This window comes from Sparus aurata, chromosome 8 (genome assembly GCF_900880675.1).
Source record: "Sparus aurata chromosome 8, fSpaAur1.1, whole genome shotgun sequence".
Classification (NCBI taxonomy): domain Eukaryota; kingdom Metazoa; phylum Chordata; class Actinopteri; order Spariformes; family Sparidae; genus Sparus; species Sparus aurata.
Genome location: NC_044194.1, coordinates 236984 through 250854, shown reverse-complemented (window position 1 = coordinate 250854; position 13871 = coordinate 236984). Strand labels below are relative to the sequence as shown.

At 47.7% G+C, this 13871-nt stretch overlaps 1 protein-coding gene across 1 annotated transcript; it reads right to left on the bottom strand.

The window, feature by feature from the left end:
• Positions 1-4578: 4578 nt before the first annotated feature.
• LOC115586142 (tryptophan 5-hydroxylase 2) lies at positions 4579-13725 on the bottom strand. The gene is made up of 7 exons (XM_030424936.1): positions 13704-13725; positions 13298-13494; positions 12914-13031; positions 10640-10766; positions 8662-8757; positions 5529-5662; positions 4579-5291 (listed from the first exon to the last, which is right to left on the bottom strand). Exons 1-7 carry the CDS (start codon positions 13715-13717, stop codon positions 5117-5119), a joined length of 861 nt encoding a protein of 286 aa, XP_030280796.1. The 5' UTR covers positions 13718-13725; the 3' UTR covers positions 4579-5116.
• Positions 13726-13871: the final 146 nt, after the last annotated feature.

The window sequence follows — 13871 nt, the reverse complement described above, 5'->3', positions numbered from 1 at the left end:
CCATAATAGTGGATTATTATGACTGTGTTGTAATGACAGATCAGAGAAGTTGATCCAAGAGTAATCGAGTACACGCTGCTCTGTGGAAGAGCTCTGTGCTGTGATGTGCAGGTGTGACAGCAGCAGTGTGTGTGAGGGGGAAGTGAACCATCGACCAGCTGATCGTCACACAGCTATGAGTTAAAACAGTCTGATGGAGGATGACAAGACAAGTTCCAAGAGACACCCACTCTTTTTATTTCAGGTGTGTACAGGTTCACACTTCTCTCCTGTGTTCACTCTGTGTGCTCTGCTGGCAGATGCAGCAGATGTGGGTGCAGCTCTGTGAGTGCAGCTCTGTGGATGTAGCTCTGTAGGTGTAGCTCTGTGGGTGCAGCTCTGTGAGTGCAGCTCTGTAGGTGTAGCTCTGTGGGTGTAGCTCTGTGGGTGCAGCTCTGTGGGTGCAGCTCTGTGGGTGCAGCTCTGTAGGTGTAGCTCTGTGGGTGCAGCTCTGTAGGTGCAGCTCTGTAGGTGCAGCTCTGTAGGTGCAGCTCTGTAGGTGCAGCTCTGTGGGTGTAGCTCTGTGGGTGCAGCTCTGTAGGTGCAGCTCTGTAGGTGTAGCTCTGTAGGTGCAGCTCTGTGGGTGCAGCTCTGTAGGTGCAGCTCTGTAGGTGTAGCTCTGTAGGTGCAGCTCTGTAGGTGCAGCTCTGTGGGTGCAGCTCTGTGGGTTCAGCTCTGTGGGTGCAGCTCTGTGGGTGCAGCTCTGTAGGTGCAGCTCTGTAGGTGTAGCTCAGGTGAAAGAGGCCAACACAGAGAGGACACTAATAAGAAATCATCCCATCTTTGAAGTATTGATAAGTAATAATGTAATCAATACAGTTGTGAAATTGATAATCAATTGTGAATAATTTTTCAAATTTTCTTCTGTTTGTTTTTTAGGATTTGCTGTTTTGAAGGTCTTTGATTTTTGTTTTACTTTAAAGCTCCTGTTTGTAAGATGGTAAAACTGACGCTTTGGGTTTCCCAACTCGTCAGACACTGACACTTTCAGATGGTGGCCGACCCGACCCACAATCCTAAAGCGTCAGTATCTGACGAGTTGGGAAACCCAAAGCGTCAGTTTTACCATCTTACAAACAGGAGCTTTAAGTCAAACAAAGGTCTGTATATATATCCATATGATCAGACTGATCAATAATCAGACATATCAATACTTGCCTCTATAGATCTACTCACACACACACAGAACATTTTAAAACCATTTCAAAAAACATTTTGGGAGGTCTGGAGCAGTTCTGATTGAGTCTACTCAGCCTGAGTTTTGGAGGGCGGGGCTTGTGTGTGTCCGCTGCAGCAGCTCACCTGGCGGAGGCGGGACAGGTAGAACACGGGGCCGATGAACAGGCCCACGTTGGGAAAAAGCAGCAGGAGCTGCAGGACGTGACACTGTGACGGACTGACGCTGTCGGACTGATGAGAGGCGATCACGGCCAGGTACGGGACCAGAGCCACCAGAGGAGAGTACGCCACAGCCGACGGCACCATCACCGCCACGATGTTCTTCAGAGCGCGTCTCTTCAGCGGAGCGCTCGTCCCCGCAGTTTGGCCGGGCCCGCCTTCACACAGCACCAACACAATCCCCAGCAGGCACAGCAGCATCAGCAGGAACAGCAGCGAGATGGTGACGGACAGCGGCAGCGCCACGGCCAGCAGCCCCAAGAAAAACACCAACAGGCCCACAGTGAGGGTGAGCAGCCAGGCACACGCACACGGAACCACACGGTACTCCCACCGGCCCAGTCTGATGTAGGTCAGGGGCCGGGCCGCTGCCATGTAACGCTCCAAACACATGAAGGTCAGCAGCAGCGGGCAGCCGAAGACGTTGAGAGCAGACAGGCCCTCACGGACGGAGTGGGCGGTGTCAGACATGTCGTGCAGGATGGAGTAGATGTCCAGAGGCAGACAGAGGCAGTACAGGATGTCCATGACGGAGACGTTGAGGCCCAGCACCTCCGATGGCGTCATGGCTCCCTTCCTGTTTAGCAGCATCCACATGAGACCGCCGTTAGCCGGACCGGCCGTCAGCAGTATGAAGACCTTCAGTCCCAACCAGACCAGTTTACCAGTCTGCACGTGACAGTGGGACATCATGTTTGTGAACATGTCTGCGGAGAAATCAAACGACCAGAAGAAGCCTTGCTGAGGTCCAGTGAGAGACGCGTTGGTGGGGACGCCACCATCAGAGGACAAAGTGTTGTTGTTTCCCATCATGACAACTCTCCTGTGGAGACACATCGATCAGCATGAGAAGACAATTCAAAACATCGCTAGTCTGCAACTATCACTCTACAAAAACCCAACCAGAGATCTCATTGTGTCATCCGGTGTCCAGCTGTGTGCAGACGACTCACACCTCTTCTTCTGTGGTTCTGACACGTCACTTCATTTACAGTCCCAACATGAGCAAGCAGACCTCAGGCAGAACCGCACTCTGTGGTTGGTGTCCATCTTCCATGCCGTCAGTCACATGCTTCATATATCATCATTTATTTGTTAAAGGTCACTTTGTTGGAAAAGAATGTCATCTCATCAAATATTGAAGCTTTGGAATAAAGACAGACCCGACGACAGACCCAGAGTGTCGACTTTTCTTACACATTAGACCTTTAAGTGTGTTTCTGTGTGTGTGAGTGTGAGAAGCAGCTGTCAGAAACTGTTTGCACAGGTTTGATTCTGTGTCGGACTTCTTTTGTTCAGATAGAACTGATTCTAACACATCAACGCTTTTTTTTCTTTACTCCTAAAACCTGTTGAATTCAGACTCCAGACCCATGGGGGCCAGCGTATGATGAGAGTAACCTGTTCTGTTCTGTTCTGTTCTGATCCGATAAGGATGGACCTGACAGTATCTGATGGAAGAGCAGAAACATGCACTAACCTTCAGTCGGAGAGGATCTCTGCTCTGTGAACTGTCTCAGCTCCTCGTCCTCCTCGAGCAGGCAGCTCTGTCCCTCCTGAGGACGTTTGCATACACTGTGGTGGTCGATTTGTTTGTGAACGCGACTCTGTGTTTCTGAGATCCTCCAACATTTTCCAACATGCAAATGTGTCTGTGGTCACACCTGTGGCTGAACACCTGACATTTAAAGACACCTGAGAGGAGTTGTGACGTTCTTTACTCTTCTGATCAACAATAATGTTTAGACTCAAACCAACATGTCTGTCCGTCTCTGACTTCCTGTCTGTCTCTCAGCTCATTGGTTCCCCCTGATGATGTCAGACACCTCACAGTTTGACTGTCAGATACAGCTGTCCTCACTCTGGAGCTAGACCTGCACACATGCTTGCTGTGTCTCAGTTCAGGGTCTGCATCCTCTGAAGGACTCGGCCTCCTCTGAAGGACCCGGCCTCTGAAGGACCCGGCCTCCTCTGAAGGACCCGGCCTCCTCTGAAGGACCCGGCCTCTGAAGGACCCGGCCTCCTCTGAAGGACCCGGCCTCCTCTGAAGGACTCGGCCTCCTCTGAAGGACCCGGCCTCTGAAGGACCCGGCCTCCTCTGAAGGACCCGGCCTCTCTCTGAAGGACCCGGCCTCCTCTGAAGGACTCGGCCTCCTCTGAAGGACCCGGCCTCTGAAGGACCCGGCCTCCTCTGAAGGACCCGGCCTCCTCTGAAGGACCCGGCCTCCTCTGAAGGACTCGGCCTCCTCTGAAGGACCCGGCCTCCTCTGAAGGACTCGGCCTTTGTGGTCTTTGAAGGCGAGTCCTTCAGAGAGACCTTGTTAACCTCGTCAGCCGTTGTTAAATGTGACGGTCTAGCCTTTGGAGCATTTCCTGGTTGCGTCACCAGATGTTTTACCCTTACGTCACAATTTCTGCCGCCCAGGCCCGCAAAAGTGACGATCTACACCACGCAATGTCGCCATTTTCTCTCTTTCTTTCTTCTTTCTCGGTTGGCAAAGAATCTTGGGATATGTGAGGCCACGAAGGATCGTAGCGGTGCATCCTCCAGAAACAGGGAGAAGAAGGAGCATCTGGAGGAGCCTTCAGACTGGGACAGACTTCACGCTGCGTTGTGACGGAATCGGCCTTCGAAGGATGCAGACCCTAAACTGAGACACAGCAAGTGACTTTAGAGATCGAGCTTTTACTTGAGCAGACGACTGATCCTCAGTAAACTTCAATATGAGGGTGTGAGCTGAACACTGTTTTCCTGCTCCGCCTGGACAGTTAAGTTTTTCTATTCTGTAAAAACAACATGAGTCTGTGACAATAAATAAAACATTGAGGCTCACGTGGGGCTGTGGCTCAGTGGGTAGAGCGGGTCGTCTAGTGATCGGAAGGTCGCCAGTTTGAATCCCAGCTCCCCCTAGTTGCATGTCGAAGTGTCCTTGAGCAAGATACTGAACCCCAAATTGCTCCTGATGAGCAGTTGGCGCCTTGCATGGCAGCCTCCGTCATCAGTGTATGAATGTGTGTGTGAATGGGTGAATGTGGCATGTGTTGTACAGCGCTTTGAGCTGTCGTTAGACTGGAAAAGCGCTATAAAAACCATTTACATCTGAGAAACAGTCTTAACATACAAACAAGCAAATAAAAATCTGTCTTCATCAATTAATTTATTCACAGCTGATTTTAAACTAACACACAGAGAACAATAAAGATCTTCAGGCATCCAGCTCACATCAATCAATCAATCAATCAACGACAGATGCAGATAAAGAGGAGGACGAGCTCTACACGTCAGTGTGTTCATGTCTCCTCTGATTAAACAGAGTCATCTGAAGGTTGAAGACGAGAGGCTGGACTCGTCTCATCACAGCTTCACATGAATCACACATTTATTTATTATTTCAGTTTGGAAGTTACAGAGCGACTGATTTTAAATCATCTAGAAGAAAATGAAGAACAACAGAGAGCACACAGATGCAGCAACACGATGCGTCCAGCTCTGCCTCTCTCCTGCACTCAGTCGGATCCTCTCTGATAATAAAATGAAACATTTATTGATGAGTCACAACATTTATAATAACTGCATCATCAGCCACAGTAAACACAGATTCCACCAGCTCCACAGCTTGATGTTCAAAAGCATTGTGGCATGTCGCTGAAGCTTTTTTTAACCAATCAGAGCGTGGCTTCAGATGCCCATGTAGGTGTTCATCTTGCCCAGAGCGTCACAGACGGTGGTGAGGTCGCTGCGCAGGTCCTGAACCACGTTCTCGATGCTGCGAGTGTCTTTGAGCAGGTCGATGCTCTGCGTGTACGGGTTGTAGTACACTGAGAATGGTCGCTTGATCGTCTTAGCAAACTCCCTGTCACACAAACACACACACACACACACACACACACACACACACACACACACAGAGGGTCATGTGATACGATGACATCATTTGGCAGAGTCTGGGATAAGAGGACACTGGTTGTCATGTCTGTTGGACTCTATCATGAGCTCCTCTAATGGCTGTGGACAGACATGAGTGGAGCTGCCAAGAGAACAAGAGTTTGATCGTTTCTGCGTTGAAGCCGTTTGTGCGTTTGTTGTTCACCTCATCTTTTCTTTGGCCTCCTCGAAGCTCTCGGAGACGAAGTAAACATCCTGGAAGGTCGTGATGAGACACTCCTGGTTACAGGTCGTCTTCGGGTCGAACATCTTCACACAGGCCTGATCAGACAGGGCATGCTGGGAAAAAACAGTCAGGATAGTGGAACCATGAGTCCATTAGTTAATTATTAATTAAATTGTCAACAGAGACATTTGACTTCAACTTCTCATTCTGCAGTAAATGTATAGTAAATGACATCATCCACATATAGAGCTTCCTCTAAAGCTTCCTCTACAGCTTCCTCTAAAGCTTCCTCTACGGCTTCCTCTACAGCTTCCTCTACAGCTTCCTCTACACTTTCCTCTTCAGCTGCCTCTAAAGCTTCCTCTAAAGCTTCCTCTAAAGCTTCCTCTAAAGCCTCCTCTAAAGCTTCCTCTACAGCTTCCTCTGAAGCTTCCTCTACAGCTTTCTCTAAAGCTTCCTCTACGGCTTCCTCTACGGCTTCCTCTACAGCTTTCTCTAAAGCTTCCTCTACAGCTTCCTCTACAGCTGCCTCTAAAGCTTCCTCTACAGCTTCCTCTACAGCTTCCTCTAAAGCTTCCTCTACAGCTTCCTCTACAGCTTCCTCTACAGCTTCCTCTAAAGCTTCCTCTACAGCTTCCTCTACAGCTTCCTCTACAGCTTCCTCTGAAGCTTCCTCTGAAGCTTCCTCTACAGTTTCCTCTTCAGCTGCCTCTAAGCTTCCTCTACAGCTTCCTCTACAGCTTCCTCTTCAGCTGCCTCTAAAGCTTCCACTACAGCTTCCTCTACAGCTTCCTCTACAGCTTCCTCTACAGCTTCCTCTACAGCTGCCTCTAAAGCTTCCTCTACGGCTTCCTCTACGGCTTCCTCTAAAGCTTCCTCTAAAGCTTCCTCTAAAGCCTCCTCTAAAGCTTCCTCTACAGCTTCCTCTAAAGCTTCCTCTAAAGCATCCTCTAAAGCTTCCTCTACAGCTTCCTCTGAAGCTTCCTCTGAAGCTTCCTCTACAGATTCCTCTACAGCTTCCATCTACAGCTTTCTCTAAAGCTTCCTCTACAGCTTCCTCTACGGCTTCCTTACAGCTTTCTCTAAAGCTTCCTCTACAGCTTCCTCTACAGCTGCCTCTAAAGCTTCCTCTACAGCTCCTCTACACTTCTCTAAAGCTTCCTCTACAGCTTCCTCTACAGCTTCCTCTACAGCTTCCTCTAAAGCTTCCCCTACAGCTTCCTCTACAGCTCCTCTCAAACAGCTTCACTCGAGCAGTTCCTCTTCACTGCCTCTAAAGCTTCCTCTAAAGCTTCCTTCTACAGCTTCCTCTTCAGCTGCCTCTAAAGCTTCCACTACAGCTTCCTCTACAGCTTCCTCTACAGCTGCCTCTACAGCTTCCTCTAAGCTTCCTCTAAAGGCTCCTCTAAAGCTTCCTCTAAAGCCTCCCTCTAAAGCTTCCTCTACAGCTTCCTCTACAGCTGCCTCTAAAGCTTCCTCTACAGCTTCCTCTACAGCTTCCTCTACAGCTTTCTCTAAAGCTTTCCTCTACAGCTTCCTCTACAGCTGCCTCTAAAGCTTCCTCTACAGCTGCCTCTAAAGCTTCCTCTACAGCTGCCTCTAAAGCTTCCTCTACAGCTTCCTCTACAGCTTCCTCTACAGCTTCCTCTACAGCTTCCTCTAAAGCTTCCTCTAAAGCTTCCTCTACAGCTTCCTCTACAGCTTCCTCACAGCTTCCTCTGAAGCTTCCTCCTACAGTTTCCTCTTCACTGCCTCTAAAGCTTCCTCTACAGCTTCCTCTTCAGCTGCCTCTAAAGCTTCCACTACAGCTTCCTCTACAGCTTCCTCTACAGCTGCCTCTACAGCTTCCTCTAAAGCTTCCTCTAAAGCCTCCTCTAAAGCTTCCTCTACGGCTTCCTCTAAGGCTTCCTCTACAGCTTCCTCTACAGCTGCCTCTAAAGCTTCCTCTACGGCTTCTTCTACGGCTTCCTCTAAAGCTTCCTCTAAAGCTTCCTCTAAAGCCTCCTCTAAAGCTTCCTCTACAGCTTCCTCTAAAGCTTCCTCTAAAGCCTCCTCTACAGCTGCCCTCTAAAGCTTCCTCTACGGCTTCCTCTACGGCTTCCTCTAAAGCTTCCTCTAAAGCTTCCCTCTAAAGCCTCCTCTAAAGCTTCCTCTACAGCTTCCTCTAAAGCTTCCTCTAAAGCCTCCTCTACAGCTTCCTCTACAGCTGCCTCTAAAGCTTCCTCTAAGGCTTCCTCGACGGCTTCCGCTAAAGCTTCCTCTACAGCTGCCTCTAAAGCTTCCTCTGAAGCTTCCTCTACAGCTTCCTCTACAGCTTCCTCTAAAGCTTCCTCTGAAGCTTCCCTACAGCTGCCTTTAAAGCTTCCTCTAAAGCTTCCCCAACGGCTTCCTCTAAAGCTTCCTCTACGGCTTCGCTACGGCTTCCTCTAAAGCTTCCTCTACATCTTCCTCTACAGTTTCCTCTACAGCTTCCTCCACAGCTTCTTCTAAATCTACCTCTACATCTTCCTCTACAGCTTCCTCTAAAGCTTCCTCTACAATTTCCTCTACAGCTTCCTCTAAATCTACCTCTACATCTTCCTCTACAGTTTCCTCTACAGCTTCCTCTACAGCTTCCTCTAAATCTACCTCTACATCTCCTCTACGGCTTCCTCTACAGCTTCCTCTACAGCTTCCTCTAAGCTTCCTCTTCAGCTTCCTCTACAGCTTCCTCTACAGCTTCCTCTAAAGCTTCCTCTACAGCTTCCTCTATGGATTCTTCTAAAGCTTCCTCCTAAACTTCCTCTACAGCTTCCTCTACAGCTTCCTCTAAAGCTTCCTCTACAGCTTCCTCTACAGTTTCCTCTACAGCTTCCTCTACAGCTTCCTCTAAAGCTTCCTCTACAGCTTCCTCTACAGCTTCCTCTACAGCTTCCTCTAACTAAAGCTTCCCAGGTTAAATGAAATGTGTACGGAGTGAAGATGAAGAAGAGGATGCTGACGCTGCCGTCTGTGATGCGGCTCTGATGCAGCTCACCTGGGTTCAGAGAGACCCAGGTGTGTCCTTCATCACCTGTATTCAGCCTGAATGAGTGTGTGTGTGTGTGTGTGTGTGTTTGTGTGTGTGTGTTACCCTGAGCTCTCCGATAGACGACAGTAATCCGGCTCCGTACGCTCTCAGCTGACCATCCTGTTTGCACAATCCAAACTCTATGGTGAAGAAGTAACACTGCTCAACACACGCACACACACACACACACACACACACACACACACACACACACACACACATAATATATATAAAGTTTGATCTCTGGTCTTTTTTAAGAGAATTATCATCAGATGTGAAAAAGGAAATATGAGATTAATGATCTTGTGCACTGATTACTGTCCTCAGCCCAGCACCTGTCAGGACCTGGTGCAGTGATCATTGTGGCCTGTTGGGGGCGCTGCTGGATCAGATGCCACACAGAAACACAGTGCTGGGGCCTCATTATAAAACTGTGTGTAGGATTGACGTCAAAAGGTTGCGTACACACGAAACACAGAAAGTGCGTAAGCTCAAAAATATCCTGATTTATAAAACAGTGCGCACGCACGTCCCTGCGCCGATTCCCTTATAATCACACTCCACTCTAAATGTGGCGCACCTGTGTGCGGGTCTACCACGCCCATGGTCGCCTATGAATATTCAGAGAAACGCCCCTAATTAATATTCATTCATGACTGAAAGCAGCAGAGAGAAAGGCGAAGAAGCGCATTTCACCCAGTGTGAGGTGGAAGTTCTTGTCGGGGAGGTGGAGAAGGGGAAGGCTGTATTATTTGGTGGACACAGTGTTGGGTCGGGTCACCAGTGCCAAAAAGGCTCTAGAGTGGCAGCATGTGGCAGACAATGTAAATGCTGTTGCCTCAGAAGGTCGGAGTGTGGCCGAAGTGAAAAAAAAAAGTGATCAGACATAAAAGTGGAAGAAAAAAAGGCAGAGCGTCTGTGTGACGGGCGGGGGAACGGGCCAACCGGAGCTCACCGCTGGATGAACAACTGCGGGGATCATCAGGGAATCCCTCCTGAGTGACGTGGTGATGGAGGTGGAGGGGGACACCGGTGCCGGCCCAATTCATTCTCACTCGGTGCTCTTATAGCAACATGAGTGCAGTTAGTGGCACCGATTACATTTGGGAAACCGGAAATTGCTGCAAATTGCGCATTTTTATTTGCCTGTTCACCGTATAAGGAAACTTTATGTACTGCTGCGACAAACCAATTATACCTCCTAACACGTCTGGCATAACACGGCTAGAGGTTGGCTGGGATATCTCTGACCTGCCAATTCCCTCTGGAATGTGCCGGTTGGAACCCGAGTGTTGTGAGCACTTGAAGCGGGACCGGCACGGCGTGGTTTCTGCGGGTGCTCCTCTCTAACGGGCCCATCAGCCACTCGTCACTGTTGGCCAGTGGATCTTGCTGGTCTCTGAAGTTCGCTCCCTCCGTATCCTTCCGTTTGCCACATCCTCCAACAGTGCCAAAGCAGCCATTGTGCGCCATAACGCATAGTGAATACATGCCTTTATATACCCATCTATTAGGTAATATCTGCTACATGTGAGAATAATCTAATTGACTAACATTACAAGATAATTATAGTCTTTATTGTATGGCAACAAAACACAGTTACAAAGTGTTTTATGCGTTATGCATTGAAAACGGAGATGAAATGAAATGGTCTATATGATATAGGATATTAATATATTAAACTGCATTCATATCAGTGTAAACGTAATTTGCTCTACTGTTGTCTTACTATTGTTCTAAATCATATGTTTCCCGTGTGCACTCCAGGGAGTATGTTTGTTTATTCATTGTAGAAATTTTTTTTTAATACATTTTCACACAGTTTCTCCCGTTTCTTTCTCTGCCATCAGTGGCGCAGTTTCTCCTTACCCCAGTTATGTGTGTACGCATGGGTCAGAGTGTGTGTGGAGGACCGCACGTTTTCCCGTCAAGTTCTCTTTTTATAAATATATATATTATATAAAGAGAGTTGCGTACGACTTCTTTTGTGCGTACGCAACGTTTATAAATGAGGCCCCAGGTCTTTACTGTGGACACTCACTGTGGCTAGTTTCTGGACGTCCTCATCAGACGCTCCCAGAGAAGCCAGACCAATCTCCTGAGAGAACTGAGCGAACTTTGGATCGGCCAGCAGAGGAACGTGACCGAGCAGCTCATGACACGTGTCCCTGAAACAAAACCAGAACCAGACAGACGTGAGACAGAAAACAGACGGACACGAGACAGAAAATAACACAACATCAGTCTTCATGAAGTTACAGAGAGAAACAAACTGAACCAGGAGCAGAAAACACTGAAGATGTCATCAGTGAAGAAAACTGACGTATAGATATCTGTAAATATACAGGTGAGTGATCTCAGGTGTGATAGATGTCAGGTGTGAGTGATCTCAGGTTTGATAGATGTCAGGTGTGAGTGATCTCAGGTGTGATAGATGTCATGTGTGAATGATCTCAGGTGTGATAGATGTCAGGTGTGAGTGATCTCAGGTGTGATAGATGTTAGGTGTGAATGATCTCAGGTGTGATAGATGTCAGGTGTGAATAATCTAGATGTTAGGTATGAGTGATCTCAGGTGTAATAGATGTCAGGTGTGAATGATCTCAGGTGTGATAGATAGGTGTGAGTGATCTCAGGTGTGATAGATGTCAGGTGTGAATGATCTCAGGTGTGACAGATGTCAGGTGTGAATGATCTCAGGTGTGATAGATGTCATGTGAATGATCTCAGGTGTGATAGATGTCAGGTGTGAATGATCTCAGGTGTGATAGATGTCAGGTGTGAATGATCTCAGGTGTGATAGATGTTAGGTGTGAATGATCTCAGGTGTGATAGATGTCAGGTATGAGTGATCTCAGTTGTGAATGATCTCAGGTGTGATAGATGTCAGGTGTGAATGATCTTAGGTGTGATAAATGTCAGGTATGAGTGATCTCAGGTGTGAATGATCTCAGGTGTGATAGATGTTAGGTGTGAATGATCTCAGGTGTGATAGATGTCAGGTGTGAATGATCTCAGGTGTGATAGATGTCAGGTGTGAATGATCTCAGGTGTGATAGATGTTAGGTGTGAATGATCTCAGGTGTGATAGATGTCATGTGTGAATGATCTCAGGTGTGATAGATGTCAGGTGTGAATGATCTCAGGTGTGATAGATGTTAGGTGTGAATGATCTCAGGTGTGATAGATGTCAGGTATGAGTGATCTCAGTTGTGAATGATCTCAGGTGTGATAGATGTCAGGTGTGAATGATCTTAGGTGTGATAAATGTCAGGTATGAGTGATCTCAGGTGTGAATGATCTCAGGTGTGATAGATGTTAGGTGTGAATGATCTCAGGTGTGATAGATGTCAGGTGTGAATGATCTCAGGTGTGATAGATGTCAGGTGTGAATGATCTTAGGTGTGATAGATGTTACGTGTGAATGATCTCAGGTGTGATAGATGTCATGTGTGAATGATCTCAGGTGTGATAGATGTCAGGTGTGAGTGATCTCAGGTTTGATAGATGTCAGGTGTGAGTGATCTCAGGTGTGATAGATGTCAGGTGTGAATGATCTCAGGTGTGATAGATGTCAGGTGTGAATGATCTCAGGTGTGATAGATGTCAGGTGTGAATAATCTAGATGTTAGGTATGAGTGATCTCAGGTGTAATAGATGTCAGGTGTGAATGATCTCAGGTGTGATAGATGTTAGGTGTGAGTGATCTCAGGTGTGATAGATGTCAGGTGTGAATGATCTCAGGTGTGACAGATGTCAGGTGTGAATGATCTCAGGTGTGATAGATGTCATGTGTGAATGATCTCAGGTGTGATAGATGTCAGGTGTGAATGATCTCAGGTGTGATAGATGTCATGTGTGAATGATCTCAGGTGTGATAGATGTCAGGTGTGAATGATCTCAGGTGTGATAGATGTTAGGTGTGAATGATCTCAGGTGTGATAGATGTCAGGTGTGAATGATCTCAGGTGTGATAGATGTCAGGTGTGAATGATCTCAGGTGTGATAGATGTCAGGTGTGAATGATCTCAGGTGTGATAGATGTTAGGTGTGAATGATCTCAGGTGTGATAGATGTCAGGTGTGAATGATCTCAGGTGTGATAGATGTCAGGTGTGAATGATCTCAGGTGTGATAGATGTTAGGTGTGAATGATCTCAGGTGTGATAGATGTTAGGTGTGACTGATCTCAGTGTGTGATAGATGTTAGGTGTGAATGATATCAGGTGTGATAGATGTCAGGTGTGATAGATGTCAGGTGTGAATGATCTCAGGTGTGATAGATGTTAGGTGTGAATGATCTCAGGTGTACTCACGGCTCAGGTGTGTAGAGCGGGTCGGTGCTGTGACGGACGTACTGAGTGCAGTTAAACACTCTGTAGGCCAGACCAGCCAGGAAGTCTCTGGGGGACAGGTAACCTGCGACAGGTCGGACTGTAAAACCAGAGCGCTCTGACACACACGCACGCACGCACACACGCACACACACACACACACACACACACACACACACCCACACATCATATACTACATGTCATTGTATACATTCACTGGATGTTTATGAGGCTTCTGTGTCTCCTGCTGGCCCCGCCCACAGTGATGTGACAACAGGAAGTGAAGCTACAGAAACAGAAAGCTTTGGTGGTGACTGGATTGGTCAGAAGTGAGAGTGATGTGACAGGAAGTTGTGCAGTTTGAACCTCTGAGGAAGAGCGAGACGTCCTCCAGCTGGGGGATGTTGTCCTCTCGGTAGCCGCAGTGTTTGCTGAGCAGCGGCAGGTTCTTCAGGTACTCTCTGCAGGCGTGAGTCGGGTACAGTTTGGTCAGCTCTCTGAACACCACCCCCCACGTCCTCACCTCCTCCGCTGTGTACTCGATACGAGGGATTGGCTGCCCACTGAGGAGGAGGCGGTCACATGATCACTACAGCTGGGTATCACCTTCATTTCATACAGTAACTGCAGCGTTCAGATTAATGTAGTGGAGTCAAGAGTAGCATGACAACAAAATACTCACAGCGCCTCAAAATCTTTACTTTCACCACATGTTGTCATGTTCCTTTAATACCAAACTGTGTTGAAAACATTCAGACGCTATGAAACTTACAACTTGTAACTCATGGCCACTTCCACAAGTATTTCCTCCTGTGACGATACACTTCATCTTTGAAGCCCTGAAAGGAAGAAGAGGAGAAGAAGACGAGACAGTGACATAATGATTTCAAAGTAAAAGTACTTCCTGATGTTCCTTCATATTTAATCTAAAAAAAGAATG